This window comes from Rhipicephalus microplus, chromosome 1 (assembly GCF_043290135.1).
Source record: "Rhipicephalus microplus isolate Deutch F79 chromosome 1, USDA_Rmic, whole genome shotgun sequence".
In the NCBI taxonomy this organism is placed as follows: Eukaryota; Metazoa; Arthropoda; class Arachnida; order Ixodida; family Ixodidae; genus Rhipicephalus; species Rhipicephalus microplus.
Window position 1 is genome coordinate 201,983,112 of NC_134700.1, and position 16,011 is coordinate 201,999,122.

At 44.0% G+C, this 16,011-nt stretch overlaps 2 protein-coding genes across 3 annotated transcripts in view; both read left to right on the top strand.

Annotated features, from left to right (window-relative positions):
* The window catches only part of LOC142804037 (uncharacterized), an 81,000-nt gene that overhangs the window by 17,488 nt on the left and 47,501 nt on the right, over positions 1-16,011 (top strand). The gene's annotated exons all lie outside the window — the stretch shown is intronic.
* LRP1 (LDL receptor protein 1) overlaps positions 7,214-16,011 on the top strand; it is a 188,429-nt gene continuing 179,631 nt past the window's right edge. Inside the window, exons 1-2 of one of the 2 annotated variants that reach the window (XM_075890495.1) lie at positions 7,214-7,475; positions 9,677-9,793. In XM_075890495.1, coding sequence (XP_075746610.1) covers positions 7,361-7,475; positions 9,677-9,793 — 232 coding nt within the window. In that variant the 5' untranslated portion in view covers positions 7,214-7,360. The remainder of the gene's footprint in view (positions 7,476-9,676; positions 9,794-16,011) is intronic. The other variant, XM_075890505.1, reaches the window with a different exon arrangement.

Below are 16,011 nucleotides of genomic sequence, written 5' to 3' on the forward strand. Positions count from 1 at the left end.
AGGTGGGCAGAAGAGATTAAGGAGTTTGCGGGTATAAATTGGCAGCAGCAAGCACAGGACCGGGTTAACTGGCGGAACAAGGGAGAGGCCTTTGTCCTGCAGTGGACGTAGTCAGGCTGATGATGACCTAACTACAATTGACATTAACCCGACATGACGGCTGTATCATAGGAGTACATATGCATATGCACTGCAACCACAATTGACGTTTCACGAACAGTATAGGGTCTATTTGAAAAGTATAGTCCAAGACCTGGTGTGGTTCTGTGGTAGAATGATTGTTAGTCGCGCAGAATGCTTGGGTTCGATTCCTGCTGGAACCCTGCCACTTTTTCTTTGCATTCGTCGGGTCAACACTGTTGTCAGATTTTTCTTAATGCTCACGCGTTAAAATTGCCATTGTGTGTCGTTCTTAGGTATATTTTAAGTGTCAATCACCTGTGGCACATACCTGCCCTCAGGTATGTGCCATTCTGGCGGGAAGTGTTTGACGACGTAATCGACGGGATTGTGACAATATTCATGTCTTGACCTGCAATGCCTCATATTCGTCAAACCATATTACCCTCCCATACTAATTTTAGTTCACGTCAAGTTAAGAGGGTGATCACGAGAACACCCAGACGTAAACGGCTAGATATATGCATAGATAGATACGCAGATAGACGCCGAAAGTGCTCGCAGTACTCAAGAAAATGCTTCGCATTTAATATGTCTGTTTGCCAGATGCCTTGTGCGCTTGCGTTCGGATTATATTTACGGATGGCTACATATGGGTGCCGCCATATTGCGCTGTAGCCTCGCCGCTTTGTATCCTTAACACATGCATGAACAGTAGCGGTATATGGTACATATACGCATTGAAACGGTTGGACTGGTGCCTTTGGCGTTTGAGTACCTTACGATTCGAACAAGACGCGGGCATGACCTAAAACAAGGAGCGGGCGTGGTAATATTCACTTCGCAATATACAAAAACGGGAAAGGCCCACGTGCATTACGTAAAGTCCTCAACACCCTGATGACAGAGGCCCCGCTTTATATGTTTCGTATATGGTCGTAATTCTCGTGCACAAGCACCGTCTGTGTTCACTCTCGTGGGGAGCGATTGGCGCATGCGCGCTGCCTTGCTCACCGCTCCTGGCCGGCCACTCGTCGCCTGGCACAGGGCCACGTTCTCCGAAAATAGCCAAACGGGCTGTCTCACTCCTTTCATCATAACAACTCACTTCCGCCCTAGCTGTTGAGAACCGGAGCACATACTTTGGGCAAGGCGCCGATATGCAAATATACATACGCATGCACGTATACGCCGATCCAGGGGGTGCCCGGATCAACCTCCTTGGTCCGGATATCCCAAAGGCCTAATGCGCTACCAACAACTCACACACCCCACCCCGAAATTCACGTTCGCTACGTGGAACGCAACGAAAAATTCGAAGTCTTTAACCCTAACTGTTGCTGTGTGAGCACTCACGGGAACGTGAAAAATCACCATCATCAATCATCTGTCAATGAACCTCATTAATTTACGTATATAATGCTACAAATGCATGCAAAAAAATTCAAGGTACTACAAAATTGTTCGAATTAAGCGGAGTTCGAATTAGTGGGTGGGCGCTAGAATAAACCATTGTTGCGCTACGCTGCGCGAGCCAAACCCAAAGAAGCCAGATTTTGAATCGTGATTGCGAACTATAGGTGGCACTACGCGTTTGCGGCACGTGTCTGCGTAAGTTAGTTCGTGGAGCTCTAAAATCGAACACAATTAAGCAGTGACATGCATTCATGGGAGAAGTGAACCATAATTACGCCCAAAACCTTGTTTATTTACATGTCGGAGTTAACGCAATCAAAAAATAATCAAGTGATCAGTAATTTGCAGCCCAACCCCCATTATCTGCTGAGAAGAAGGAATCAACCCTCCTTCTGTAACGTTCAAGACGAGCTCTGCGTATTCTCGGGCGATATTTACCAATGATTAGTCGTCATGTTTTGGAAATCTCAAAGAAATAATTGGTCCCAGTACTCCCATTTGATCCGACCACCTGCTTCAATAATAAAAGTATAATTATTTCAGTTTCTACCATTCCTTCTGTAATTAATATATCGCCCAATAATCCCTTTCCCGCCAATTCTGCGGCCAAGGGCCATCCTATTCAAGGTTCAATTTCTTCATCCAGACGTGAACAAATATCAAGCTCGTCAAGTTCATGTTTATTCTCAGTGCGCTATCACCACCTCATAAGCAGTAATAATTTCATAAAATGAGCGTTTTTTTTTTTTTAGATTGCGAAAAGACGTTCTTACTCCAACGATCCACGGTTTTTTTTTTTTCAGATTGCGAAAGGACGTTTTTACTCCAACAATCCACGGGGGCCGACGACGATGCAATCGGAGGAAATATATTGATAAGGACAAGAGAAGAACAGTACATCCTTTCGAAAGCGTTTTAGAAGCACAATCTTGTGACCTGCTGCTTAAACACATTCACTGCAAAATAACTGCTGATTTACAATCGAGCAGCTATAGGTGACCGCTGCCTACGCATTATATCTATTGCGGTTCACTCTCGGTCGATATCGTGCTGCTTTTTTTATATCGATCGTCGCTTTGTCTGCCACGCGGTATTCGCAATCTCGCAAACTTTGAAAGGTCCGTATAAGCCACGTGGTGTGAAAAACGGTGAACTAAAAGTGATGTCCCGTGTTCCTGCAGGGTATCCGGCAGGTAGCTTAAGCTATGATCAACGCCTCGAACACTCATAGAGTATTCTCAAGAGTGATGCAAAACAATCGGTAAATGAGCTATCGATAGTTTCTTTGAACCCCTGTATAGTGTAATCAAACCACCGATAGTATTACTATCGATAAACTACCGATATTATCACCGCTATATATAGTGCAATCGGTAGTACCGTTGGTAGCATTATTACAGTTAATACTGTTGATAGTACTGTGAATAATTATATCATTTTCGGGCGGTGATATTGCCAAAACATTCATGATACCAACTATTACCAATGCTCAGTTAGGTTATAAAGAATATTTTGGTGAAAAAAAATTTTCGCAGCGAAAATGCCGGATCATCTGAAAAAATTCACATTCAAAAGCAAGTAAGTACTTCTTACAATTCACAAACTTAGTTTTTGATATTTAACGTATCTTCCTATTAGAAAACTTAGTTCTTGATATTTATGCACCGAAAGCTGCTATGGGATCATAAAAAGGGTCTCGTGCGCCCAGGGGTGGAGACTCATTTTAGGGTGCGGGGTCGCTTGAAGTGGCACTGGAGGTGGGGGCGGGGTCCTGACTCAGTACAAAAACCCCGTCATAACATAAATGCTGTTAAAGTGTGCTCACGTCCCTCTCATTTGTTCTAATTGGTGGTAGCAGGCGGACGACAAGCCCTGAAGAGGGAGGGGGGGGGGTGACAAGGGCTTGGGGAAGGGGCGATCGCTTTACAACCCCTCTCTGGATCTGCCACTGTGCCATAGTTGTTTGCTGCCGCCTGTATATCGGGCGAAATAAGAAAAAAAACTAAGTAAATAAGAAACACCGATGACGCAATGAGATTCGAACACGGGTTCCTGCGTGCCAACCAAGTATTCTACCACCAAGGCAAGGCGGTGCTTCGTACTCCGTTGCAAACTGGCCTTAGATTACTGGCCTTAGGTTGACTAGCCCAGTAAACCACTTTGTTATTCCGTGCCAGCGTTTCTTTGTGCTTTTACGGCTTTCTTCTGTCTGCAGCCGCGACAAGGATGAGCACAAAAGAACGCGAGGGGGCACGGACACTAATCTGCTGGTGTCACATTTTTAAAGGTGAAGCTTCTTATGCCGTGGGTTGTGCGTCCACGATGTATGAAGTAGTAGTAGTAGTAGTAGTAGTAGTAGTAGTAGTATACTGTAGCAGTAGTAGTAGTAGATAGCCACCTCCATTGCCGGACTAAACGAGCGGCACGCGCTTATACTCTTTTGAATTGAGGAGGAAACCCGCACACGTTAATCATAAATAAAGAAATAGGTGTTTCTGACGAGATAACCTACAGAGACGAGTGTCAGTTACCTAATCTCCAATAAAATTTGCCTTGAATTTGATGCTTGCTAAAAAAGAAACCAGTAACAGAAGGACGAACTTTGAGCACTATCTGTCCAGAAAAACTGCCACGTTAAACTCGTTGGGCGTCGCGTACTCCTTGCTTTTTGCTTCTATAGTGAGCGACACCAACCGCAACGGTTGGAACAATTTGTTCACTGCTCATTGGTGCAGTCGGGACGGCTTTAAGCTCTCCCTTAGTAGAGTGCCCTGTGCTCTAAATCGTTACCACCTTTTTCGAACCCCCCCCCCCCCCTATCGGGATGGCTCAGTGTTCTCCCATAGTTGAGTACGAAGTACTCGAAATCGTTAAACATTTTTTCTAAACACAAAATGTTCTGTTGAAATGATATTGACGCATGTGACAATAAATGTGTCTTAACAGGTTTAGTGAGGGTTGGGCCGCCTTGCCATGATTTAGCGGCGGTGAAAGGTGGGGACCAGACACGAAGCGCAGGCCGTAAGACAGTGCGCGCGTGTCTTACGGGTGACTAGAGTTACTGTACATGCTACCGTTAAAATAGTAGCATATACAGTAACTGTAGTCCGGCCGTGCCACTTCTCGTTTAGTCCTTTGAATGTCCACTGGATGGCGTTACTTCTTCACGATTAATATATGATGAAAAGATGCGAAGTTGTGGTACTTGGAGTGTTCACTAGATGAACAGACGGACGCATGGACAGACGTACGGACGGACGGATGGATCAGCATATCCACGGAGTGCATGATGACTGATGGACGCTTTGCCCCACTCATCATCATGCACTCCGTGGATATGCTGTGAATATTTTTTGCTTATACGCTTTCGAGTTAGAGTTCTCGAATCAAAGTGGACGATTGGGCCAGTTGGTGATGCATGATCTACGTGGTAGAAAACACGGATGAGAAAAAGACAAGGACAAGGGCAGTACTACAGTTCAGTACCTTGTAACCAGCTAGTACCCGAAGATGGCGGCTTCGGTGACGCCAATGAACATTATATATGTGAGTGCTTGTGCGTGGAAACCTTCCAGACAACTAAAATGTGCTTCGTGTGTTCTGATGTCCTCGCTTTCAAATATAATCTCATATAATATATCGGTGAATTGAGAATGATGCAAAATTAAACGCCAAATTTCGGAGCATTGGTGATTTGGGAGAAATAAACTACGATCAACGCCAAATTTCAGCAAATGATAATACTAATAATAGTAATATATGAACTGCAAAATACATGCTCCGAATTTCGATAAAACTCCGAATATTGGTCATGTTTGTCCTTCCATGCCAATTTAGCGTCATTTTCAGTGGCCGCGCCGACGGACGCGTGGTAGCGTGGCATGGCAGCTTTACAAAACAAATCGAACACACGAAATTGCAGAGCGAATGGCAACAAACGCGCTAGCGTGGGTCATAACGTGCATATCTTCTACGATGTCCTGGTTATCTTCGTGATATGCCAAGATCTTTTCCCCAGCACGTTTACGTTCGTCATTCCACTCGTCACTACTTAATGATTCATATATGTGGGGTTTAACGTCCCAAAACCACCATATGATTATGAGAGACGCCGCAGTGGAGGGCTTCGGAAATATAGACCACCTGTGGTTCTTTAACGTGCACCCAAATCTGAGCACACGGGCCTACAACATTTCCTCCTCCATCGGAAATGCAGCCGCCGCAGCCGGGATTCGAACCCGCGACCTGCGGGTCAGCAGCCGAGTACCTTAGCCACTAGACCACCGCGGCGGGGCTCGTCACTACTTACGCTCACCACGAAGGGCTCAGAAGAACTTTGCTCAAACAGCCGCGTAAGTGCGGACCAATGCGGTGACAAACCAGCTGTCAGCAGGGCCGCAATTAAGGGGGAGCCGAGGGGATTGTGACCCCCTGAGATTTTTCCATGCTTCAGCTTTTGGGCTAATACTGAAGTATTTACATCTGCTCACATCAACCACCAGTTACCAAAGCTAGCCATTGTACACATAAACACACCCCCAACAAAATTCCTGCGTACGACCTTGGCTGGCTGGAAATATACGAAATTCTCGTTTCACAACGCACAAACACATTTTCCGTGCGATGAGTCGCTGCAGAATTATTTTGCAGTGACGTAGTACTAAAAGTACACTGTAGTAGTATTGGTAGTGTTCAGTGTCGTCCAAATGACCGCCAAGTGGCCAAAATATTAAGTGCGTAGGACTGGCGTATGCAGGTAGTGCCACACTCAAAAATTCTTTTTCTCCCATAGAGAGCATACAGTGATACAGGACCACATCTGCTTATGCATCCGGGCATGCAGCCGGATGCTAGCCTATTTCAACATTTTAGTTTTAATCTCATCTTCATAGTGATTAAATATTCATCGTCATACGCAGTGTGACTGACGTTTCCATAAGGTCCGCGTTTCCATAACCACGTCTCTCGCTATATCAAAAGAAAGAAAGTTTCGTGGTTACCAGCCTGCATAAATGGCCCGTTCGTTATTACATATAAATATGTGCTGCATTATACAGGGTGTAAATAACTTGCCATTCACTGATGGCTGCAGGCAGCAAGCATTGCGTTACAACTATTCCTTTTCTTGAAAAGCGCTGATGTACACGCATCATGCAGGGAATGTATGCGCGTCATTCGACCGTTGTTTTGGCTCTGCAGGCGGTTTCAAGCAAAGCAATTAGAGGGCGAAAGTTCACGGAAGGGGGTTGCAGCATTCCCGGCGGGGAGCACGAGACTTTCCAAGGTTACATGTCACACGCATGACTGATGTGCGTGCATCGTCTCCCAAGTGCTAATCAGTTGCGATATCGGTGAATGCGTTGTTACATGCTTCCTGCGTGATTCGTATGCGAGTCCAAGCGATGAAATCACAATGTTACGTCTGTGCCATCGCACTTTATATGCTTTATATCAGTGCCCTCAGTGCCTAAACGTTGTTAGTGGTTCATGAGGAAAAGGAACTAAACGCGCAGTCTGCTGCGGCATTTTGCAGAGACCGCGTGAGGCGAGACAGAGAGTGCGTCGTTTAGTTGTTTTCTCGAGCGCTGGCTGGCGCTGCAGAGCGCGGCGTTTTTTAACAGATTTAGGCCTAGCGCGCTCCAGTGCAACTCGCGCTGTGTAGCTCGCGTGGAGCGTGACAGCAGCACCGTAGTGGAAGACGCAGTTTACTGTAGTTTCGTGCTCTCGAGGGGCACCCGTTGTGCGCATTTAGTGGTGCTCGTGAAGGTGGCGCGGGAATCATGCCTCGAAAAACTGCGTGATCGGTGCGCGAAACTTTCTTGTGATGCCCGAGTCAATGCCTATGGCTGCTGCTGCCACTGCCTTGGCTAGCGCCGTGATACTCTTCGCTGTGTTCACCGTCTCTCTGACAGCTGATACAACGACGGAAACGACGCGAGGTTGGTACAGGATTGTGTTTCGACTCTCCCGCGACATTGCTGGATCGCTTAGGTTTCTTAAACACCCAAAATATCGCGCTGATCGTGACTTGGGTACAACAGACGGACGGAGTTTTTTTCTCTCTCTGTGCAGCTGACTGACAGAGCATATAGAGAGAGAACGCAAGGGAGATGTTTTTATTTTGGCGGCGCCCCCTTTGCGTACATAGTTTGTCTTATCACGGTGCTTGTGCATCCTACGATCGTAGAGCGCTGTTTAAACACTCATCTCGGCAAGATTGCCGTCGACAGGCACGGGAGAGTCGGAGAGAGAGGGGGACGTGAGGCTATGCGATTTTGTTGGGGGTCGGGCAACGACGATAATTAACACCCGCGCGAATTGTGACTCATTAGCTTATCTCGGAATCGGGTGCGCCCATGTGGATGTCATTCCGTGAGCGCGTCTCCCCGCTGGGGCCTCGTTCAGTCTTGTATCCGCTCCCTGTTATTATTGGCGAGGTCGTTTCCCTTCACGTGTTTTCTTCGCTCATTCGATCGGGATCAAGTGCTCCTACGCTCGGCAGGGAAGCAGTTGTAGTGCACGGATAACCCGTCGTCCTTCGTAGTGCTCCACGACTTTCGACGAAGTTTTTTTTTTTGACAGATTCAAAGCGTGACATGGCACATTCGCGCAACTCGGCCTGCTCGCTTGCGCCATCGGAATCGTAGCGATGCGGAGGCGGGACGTAGATGTATGTGCCATTCTCTCGAGACCACGAGAATGCAGCGAGCATCGATCGTGACTATTCGACGTTATCCACTGCCGCCGTTATTGCTTTCGCACCAGTGAACTCGGCATTTTCCCCGATACGTGGTACGCAATTTACGAAAAACCCCTGCTCGATCAATAAAGCTCTGGAGATTTATCTCTCACACGCGCGCTGCCTCGATTCCTTGCAGAGCGGCAGGAATAGCGTGCTCGAAGACGCTGCTTTTATCGCGTCTTCACCACTACACAGTGAACGAGGAGTCGCAATCAGTGCGCGCCAGTGAAGCTCCTTGGGTCCCAGTAAACGATCCGGGAACAACCATTCGTGACAGCTGCACTGCGATACGACAGCGTCACTCGTTTCACTCAAAAATGATGGATCACGCTTCCTTCTTCCACTTTTCGGTGCTACGCTAAAGAAAGCCGGCAGCACTGGGTAGTTTTACTTGAGGCAGTGTCATACAGACACGGGACAAGTTTCTCATTTTACAGCAGTGTCGTAGGTCATGCTAATGAAGTCTCACAAATAAGCGAAAATTGTCGTTTTTAATGCATATGCTGAGAGTGACTGTGCTGAAGATGTTTTCTGTTAACTAATTACATGCTATTTATTGGTTGCTTTTTTTCTGTTACAATTAATGCTCACTGCTTGCTGTTATCTTCGAGTCTCACGCCACAATCTGTGTAAAACTTGGGCTAAACTAGCCGCACCTGCCTTTGTATTTCAGTGATGCTGCGTAGTTGTAAGTTTATGTTCATGTCAATGTTATATCATATTGTGCAATGAAGCAAACGCAAGAAGTATGCAAGTCAGTCTACTTACATGTGCACAGGTCAATGATATTGGCTGACAGACAGTTTGTATGATAGACATGCCAGTAGTGTACTGTTCACTGCTTTGGCTAATGACCACATTCATTTTCAAGCAAGTTTACTGTTTGACGATATCTGAACGAATGTCTAGGTGGCTTAATGCCAAACTGGCTTCATTCAATAATTTAGTTATTCTTCTTGTTCACTTAAGTATGTGCACCTTCATTTGTTTAAATCAATTAATATGGGTGTTATTTAAAAAAATGAAGCAGCATCACAGATGTTTGCAGACCATTACTAATAATGGGAAAAGTGAGATAAAATGATTCCAGAAGTACTTAATAAACTTGAATTGTAGATGAGGTGCCAGGGTTTTTCTTGCAGACAGCAAAGAAGCAAAGAATATGATTTAAAGAAAAAAATAAACACCAGATTTATTTCTGACACCAAATAAGAAGCCAGATGGCAGGCCAATGAAATGAAAAGCAAAGTCGGCCACTGAAGCTCACTTCGACATTTGTCGAGCACAGAAGTTGAATTCCGCAGAACAAGTTTTCTTTAAGGCAGAGGATGCTTGTCTGAGTCTTTATGTGGAATAAATGAGAAAGGCCTTAATTTTTGCTGTCTCTGCTGCCTGCAGTGAAATGTCCGGATAATCAATTTGCTTGTGCCGATGGGCAAGGCTGCATACCAAAGCAGTGGAAGTGCGACTTCTCCCCTGATTGTGCGGATGGCTCAGATGAGCCTGAGGACTGTGGTGAGTGGGGTCTACCCTCAGGATCTCTCTTTTTTTTTGTCACTGCACTACATGAGATATATACGGCACTGACTTTCTTTGCTGGCAAGTTACCAAGTGCAGTGATTGAGCTTGATTGAGCTGATTGACTTGATGAGAAGATTGAGGAGGCACTAAACAAGCAAAGCTGTTGCAGACGAGTTGCAAGGCTGGCTGCTTACTCATTCTTGCAGTCATAGAAAGCGGAGCTAATTGGTAGGGGTTCGTATAGGAAAATGTTGGTTGTGCTAGCATGACTAAAAGTGAAAGGAAATGGACATTGCAAACACCAGTATTTTTCTTATCTGTTTCCCTTCTGTCTGTTTCTGTTTCTGCATGCCCGACTTGCTCTGTTACGCTGTTTCCTCCTAAACAAAAGCGTGACAGCTTGTTTGTGAAAGCTCTTCCTTGATATTGCAGGTTGTGTAAAACATCTGATGATGCTTTTGTGGAAATGTTAGATTTTGTCAGCAGTGGGGACAAGTACTCTAAAAATGCAGCCATCTATCAAAAATGACTAATTAGTCCTGCAGGACTTCTGTGGGTATTTTTTGTTCCAAGTTGCTGATAAGTTAGCCCCTGCCCCTACCTGCCTTACGCTAACCTCTTGGTTATTTCACGTGGTCAAGCAAATGTCCCAAAAAGGCAATGCAAAAACTTGATCTCCATTGATCAGATGGAAAGCACTGCTGCGAAATAAATGTTTTTTCTAGTATGGCGGTTTGTCCTCCATACGAAAGAGATTTCTTTGGCAGGAATGCTTTCTATCTGACATATCTGTAGAGCTTTTTGTTGTAGCTTAATTATTCTTTCAGATAGTCAGATAGATGACTTTTCTCTCTTTAAAACACAATAATGTTTTTTATTTAAACTTGCATTGAAACAGTATGGGAACTCTTTTGAGGCTTTTAAAAAGTAGATGTCACACCACAGTTCTCTCAGTGCTGTGGGAACATTTTATTCATTGAATTTTTTCTGTCATTGATCTGTCATCCTGTCTTTAAAAAAAATTATATTTTCATGACTGTGAGGCCTCCTATTACTTCCTGCATGTTTCTTACCCACTTTTCTTTTTTTATCTGCAACTTAGCTTAGTTGTTCCTCAAAGCTTTCTTTGTCATTCTCATAAGCCAGAACTTGATATTTCTAAGTAGGCATATAAAAAACACGCATTTCAAATGTGACATTAGTATATTTGTGTGTGTATACGTGTGTGCATGCATGTCTGCGTTATCCCTCTTCCAACCATTTTTTTTCTTTGGAGAGGGCTTTTTTTTTACATGCGTAGGTTTTTACCCTAGGATTTCTCACTTCAGAGTATATATTGACATCTCGTTTCTGCAGATTGTATAATTAAAATTTGAAGCATTTCTTTTGATCACATTATTGTGCACATTTGACCTACATCATGTAAATGCAATGATACTTTAAATATTCGTGATGTTCTCATACAACTTTCAGTTGTCAGGATAAATTATTATCTCATATGTATTTATATAATAATGAAAGTGGGGGATTTTTCTGAGGGCTCGTGATATAAAGGCCAATTAATAATGAGGCTAAAGAAAGTATAGGGTACATTGATTATAATGTTTTAACTGATTTGCACTAGTTATGACATAAATATAAAGAAAGTAATATGGATGAAAAGACAACTTGCTTCATCTTAACACAGCGCACGCACATGAACTCAAAAGAATAAGGAAAGAAGCGACAACACGAGTGCTGACTATCATTTGAAATTTTTATTCACTACACACATATAAACATGGATGAGCGTCATAATGGAATGGCAGCGCAACTACACACAAACCGGAAAAGAAGGCACATGAAACACAACGCTGAACTCACTCCTGAATCTTTCATTTGAGAAATTACATATAAAAGAAGAACCCCCTAAGCTTTCCGGATGCACAAACTATATTAGAAAACTATCTGGTTCGTACATTTGTGAACCATCAGTGATGTTGCTTGGTTGTGATTATGAATTTTTAAACCAATACACGTGACTTTGATGTACATTGCTTTTTTTAGTTTTTTGTGTTCACTTGGTTTTTTGTTGATACGCAATTATTTTCACGTTTCTTCAGTTTGTGCATGCGGGAAGCTTATAGTGGTTGTTCTTATAAATGTCGTTCCTGAAATAAAAAAATCAATTGTGAGTTCAGCGCTGTTTCGCGTACATTGTTTCCCTGTCCGTGCATGTTTGTGCTGCTGTTATATTCTGAAGTACGACCAACTAGCCTAAGTTTCAGTTAAGCAAGACATTATATTGCACATCCTAAGTGGCATCTAAAAAGCTAATCTTCTTTTAGATGCGGAGCATCTAATACTCGAGGCTTGTAGTGCGGCGCCGTCCGCAAGCTTCCTCCTCCTTCTTCCACCATCTGTGCATCCCTTCCTCCTCTACACACCGCGCGCGCTTCACTCCTCCACCATCTGTGCACCCTTCCTCCTCTACACACCGCGTGCGCTTCTCCTCTTCACGAACATTCGCTAGCTGTATAATGTAGCGCGCATGCGCCGTCACGCTTCGAGAACATCGGCAGCTGACGCGCGCGCATGCGCCGTCGCGCTTCGAAAACATCGGCAGCTAACGCGCGCGCATGCGCCGTTGCGCTTCTCCCCCTTCTCGAACATTCGACAGCTGACAGCAGTGCATGCGCCGTCGCGCTGTATATATACTCAAGGTCGGCGCTCGCTCGCTCAGTTGCCGCTCGTCGGTTGGTTTGTACGGCGCGTCGACGTCCAAGGTCGCGGTGAAATGAATTCCAACGAATCCACAAACACAATGATCGACGTCCCTTCGAACAGCGCCGCCCTTTTGCATACGTGTGTACGTGTTCACTCATTTAACACCCCCTCCTACAACCACGTTAACCAATTTAGCCATCGACCCAAGTAAGTCGCAATTTAACACCCCATTTCACAACCACGTTAACCAATTTAGCCATCGACCCAAGTAAGTCGCACTTTAACACCCCGTTAACCAATTATATGCTCCGCATCCTCCTCAGTGTTCCCCCGAGGGAAGCTGCGGGCAATTTTTTTCAGTAGATTAAGTGAGGCCTGGCTGATACTTCTTTCCCCCTTCTAGATGTGAAATGCTTCGATGATTTCTCTGACGGTGCGATTTTGATGTCTCTCTATAACACTTGTATCTTTAAGGACAGGATAGCAATTGCACCTATTACAATGGGCATTCAAGTGAGCATGCTCATATTTCTCAGTGTTGCTCTGTGCTTTATGAATCTCGTGTTAACATATCGACCCGTTTGGTCGATGTAAGAGGCATCACAAGACAATGGTATTTCATGCACAACATTTGCGGCACAAGAAACAAAACACTTAATTATCTTCATTACTAATGCTATACCCTTCTTGCCTATGTTAGCTTCGCCATCACACTTTATTTGCACCACTGCACATATGCTACTTGTCTTTAAAGGCGCAGAGACCGTGACATTAACCCCAAGCTGCATTCCTATTATTTTAAAGGGGCCATAAAACATTTTTTTGAGTAATCATGGAATTAATTCACTGGAAAAGCATATTGCCTCACAAATTTAACGCCGCATAAATTTTAAGTATCTGTACAGTTTGAGCAGAGTTACAAAGATTTGTCATACGCTGCAATCGCATTCTCTTTTCTCTTGTCCCGACAAAAGCTCTGGAAGCTAAGCAGGGAGGGATGGGAGGGGCAAACAAAGAACATCACTTGCACCTCATGACCTTGAGAACTTTTTCTTTTTTTTTATTCTTCGAATACTCGGCTTTTTCGGTGCGATCAGGCGCGCATGCGCAGGCAAGTGATGGCCTTTTGCGGCAATCTCTGTAACAACCGAGCGCGCAATGTTCAAATCAGCCAATGGCTGATAGATAAGTCATCTGCGTGTGATTTTCGAGCATCTTCCGTCATTTGTCGAGTGAAGAGAAAGAAATTTTTAGCTGACTTTGATAATTTACTGTGAATTCCAGGCTGGGTTTTGCGCTATAACACTTGGCTCGCGTGTTCTCAGGAGCCTCTGCTACCGATGGGCAGCGTTTTCCGACCATGCTCAAAAGGTGTTCCTAAGCCCCTTTAAGACAGGGTGACATTTTTTGCATATACGGAAGAAGTGCTAGGTGTTTCCTATTACTGCTAACATCCTTTAAAATCACGCATGCTGTCATAAAAGTGTAACCTTGATATTCATAAGTTGCACCATGTGATGCTCATCTGTGTTTTATGTGTGGTTAATGAAAATTTCAGTGGCCCAAAGGGCCACCTTAAACAACTTACAATCATTAAATATTAGTTTCTCAGTGTCATTACATATTAGTTACACATCATATGTTGTTAGGCTGAGCACAACTCTGTAGAGTTGAATCTCAGTGTGAGGTGTGGCGTATGGGGTAACTCAAGTTTTTCTTGGCTTATAATCGTTTGCTACTGTTCAGTTATATACAGCAGCGGCTGAAAGGAAAGACAGTTCGTAACTCTATCTGTATGTCTGTGGTCAACAAAACAGCCCTCTTGGTGGGCCTGGGCCGGATGTCGAAGTACCCTTATCATAGTAACTGATAACTCAAAAGAGTTGGTTGCGTAGTTGCATCTTGTGACTGTAATGACGCTGAGTAAGACTGTTTTTATCTACACGACGACTTTCCACTTCTGTAGCCAGATCGCTTGTATAAACATATTTTTCCCTTTTTTTTAAAGTCTTGTCCACTTTTAAAATAGATAAGGTACTTGCAGTATGTTATCTGAAACAGGTATTTTAGAAATATTCTGTGGTAGCCAGCCGAATCTGTTGCCATCAGCTGACCTACTTGAAGATGCAGGTGCACGATGTGTGATGGAGCTTTCCTAGCAAATTTATGTTACTGTGCCCCGCCGCGGTGGTCTAGTGGCTAAGGTACTCGGCTGCTGACCCGCAGGTCGCGCGATTGAATCCCGGCTGTTGTAGGCCCGTGTGCTCAGATATGGGTGCACATTAAAGAACCCCAGGTGCTCGAAATTTCCGGAGCCCTCCTTTGTGACGTCTCGTAATCGTATGGTGGTTTTGGGATGTTAAACCCCACATATCAATCAATCAATCTATTTATGTTACTGTACCTCTTCGTATGCAACGCAAGCTTTTTCTAGAGCTGGGCTACCGAAAGTCGACCCTCGTGTTACAGTGTAATACCAAAACTGCTGTTTCTTCTGCCTGGGCGCAATGGAAAATTACGCCTCATGTTACAACCGAGTAAATACAGTAGTCATGGGCTATACTTTGTTGTGTACATATCAGTCTATGTTATGAAGGGTGCGGTAGAAATCGGCCAGCAAAATGTACGACTCAGCAAAATGTACAACTGCACACTTCTCATAGCTGCCTTTTGTCTTTGTAAGTGCTCGTGCAAGCAGAAAAGCAGCGCATGTGTCAAGCATCGGGAAACTTGAAGTAAAAAATTAAGCAACGAAGTCAACGTATTGTTACGAGATATAAAACAACATACTCAAAGGTGTATAACGGAGTTTAGCTCTAAGCCTCCAAAGCTTCCGATGTATTACTCCGCAGAAAACTGGAAGAAATTATATTGTCGAAAAGAGGAGCTATTGCCTATTCTGAACACATCTTATGCATAAAGTCTTGCTAGACTTTACAGCATTGACTGCTATTTATGAAACGAAGTATTGTGTCAAACGAGGCAGGACTCAAAGGGAAAGAAGAGAAAGTGTTCTGGTCACATAAAATTTTGTGTAAGTTTTGTGGTGAATCAAGGTTTGATACCCTACGTTCAGTTTATCCAACGTTCATTAATCACTTTGGAGCACATGTATTAATTGCAGAATTAAAACTTAATTGGTGCCTATTCGAAAATAAATGTGTTTAATATAGTTTTGAGCAGTATTTTCGAAATCTGGAGTGATTTTACAGAAACATTGATGCACGATTTAAAACTTGCAACATTTTGTTTTTCTGCATTGAGGCTGTGCGTTAATGTTTTTACTGTGGTTGAACTTGTATGTCTGATGCTGCTAACTATTTGCATGGTTTGGCTTAGCTTAAAACTGCCATAAAGAATATTGTGTCACTATGTTATGTGGAAATATCAATTCATTAACATTCACTATAGTGCTCAGAATGATGCCACATGTGAATTGACTCTCTCTTTGATTCAAAACATTTAATTTGTAAATGATTGTGGAATTTCTGGAAGGTGCATGAGAT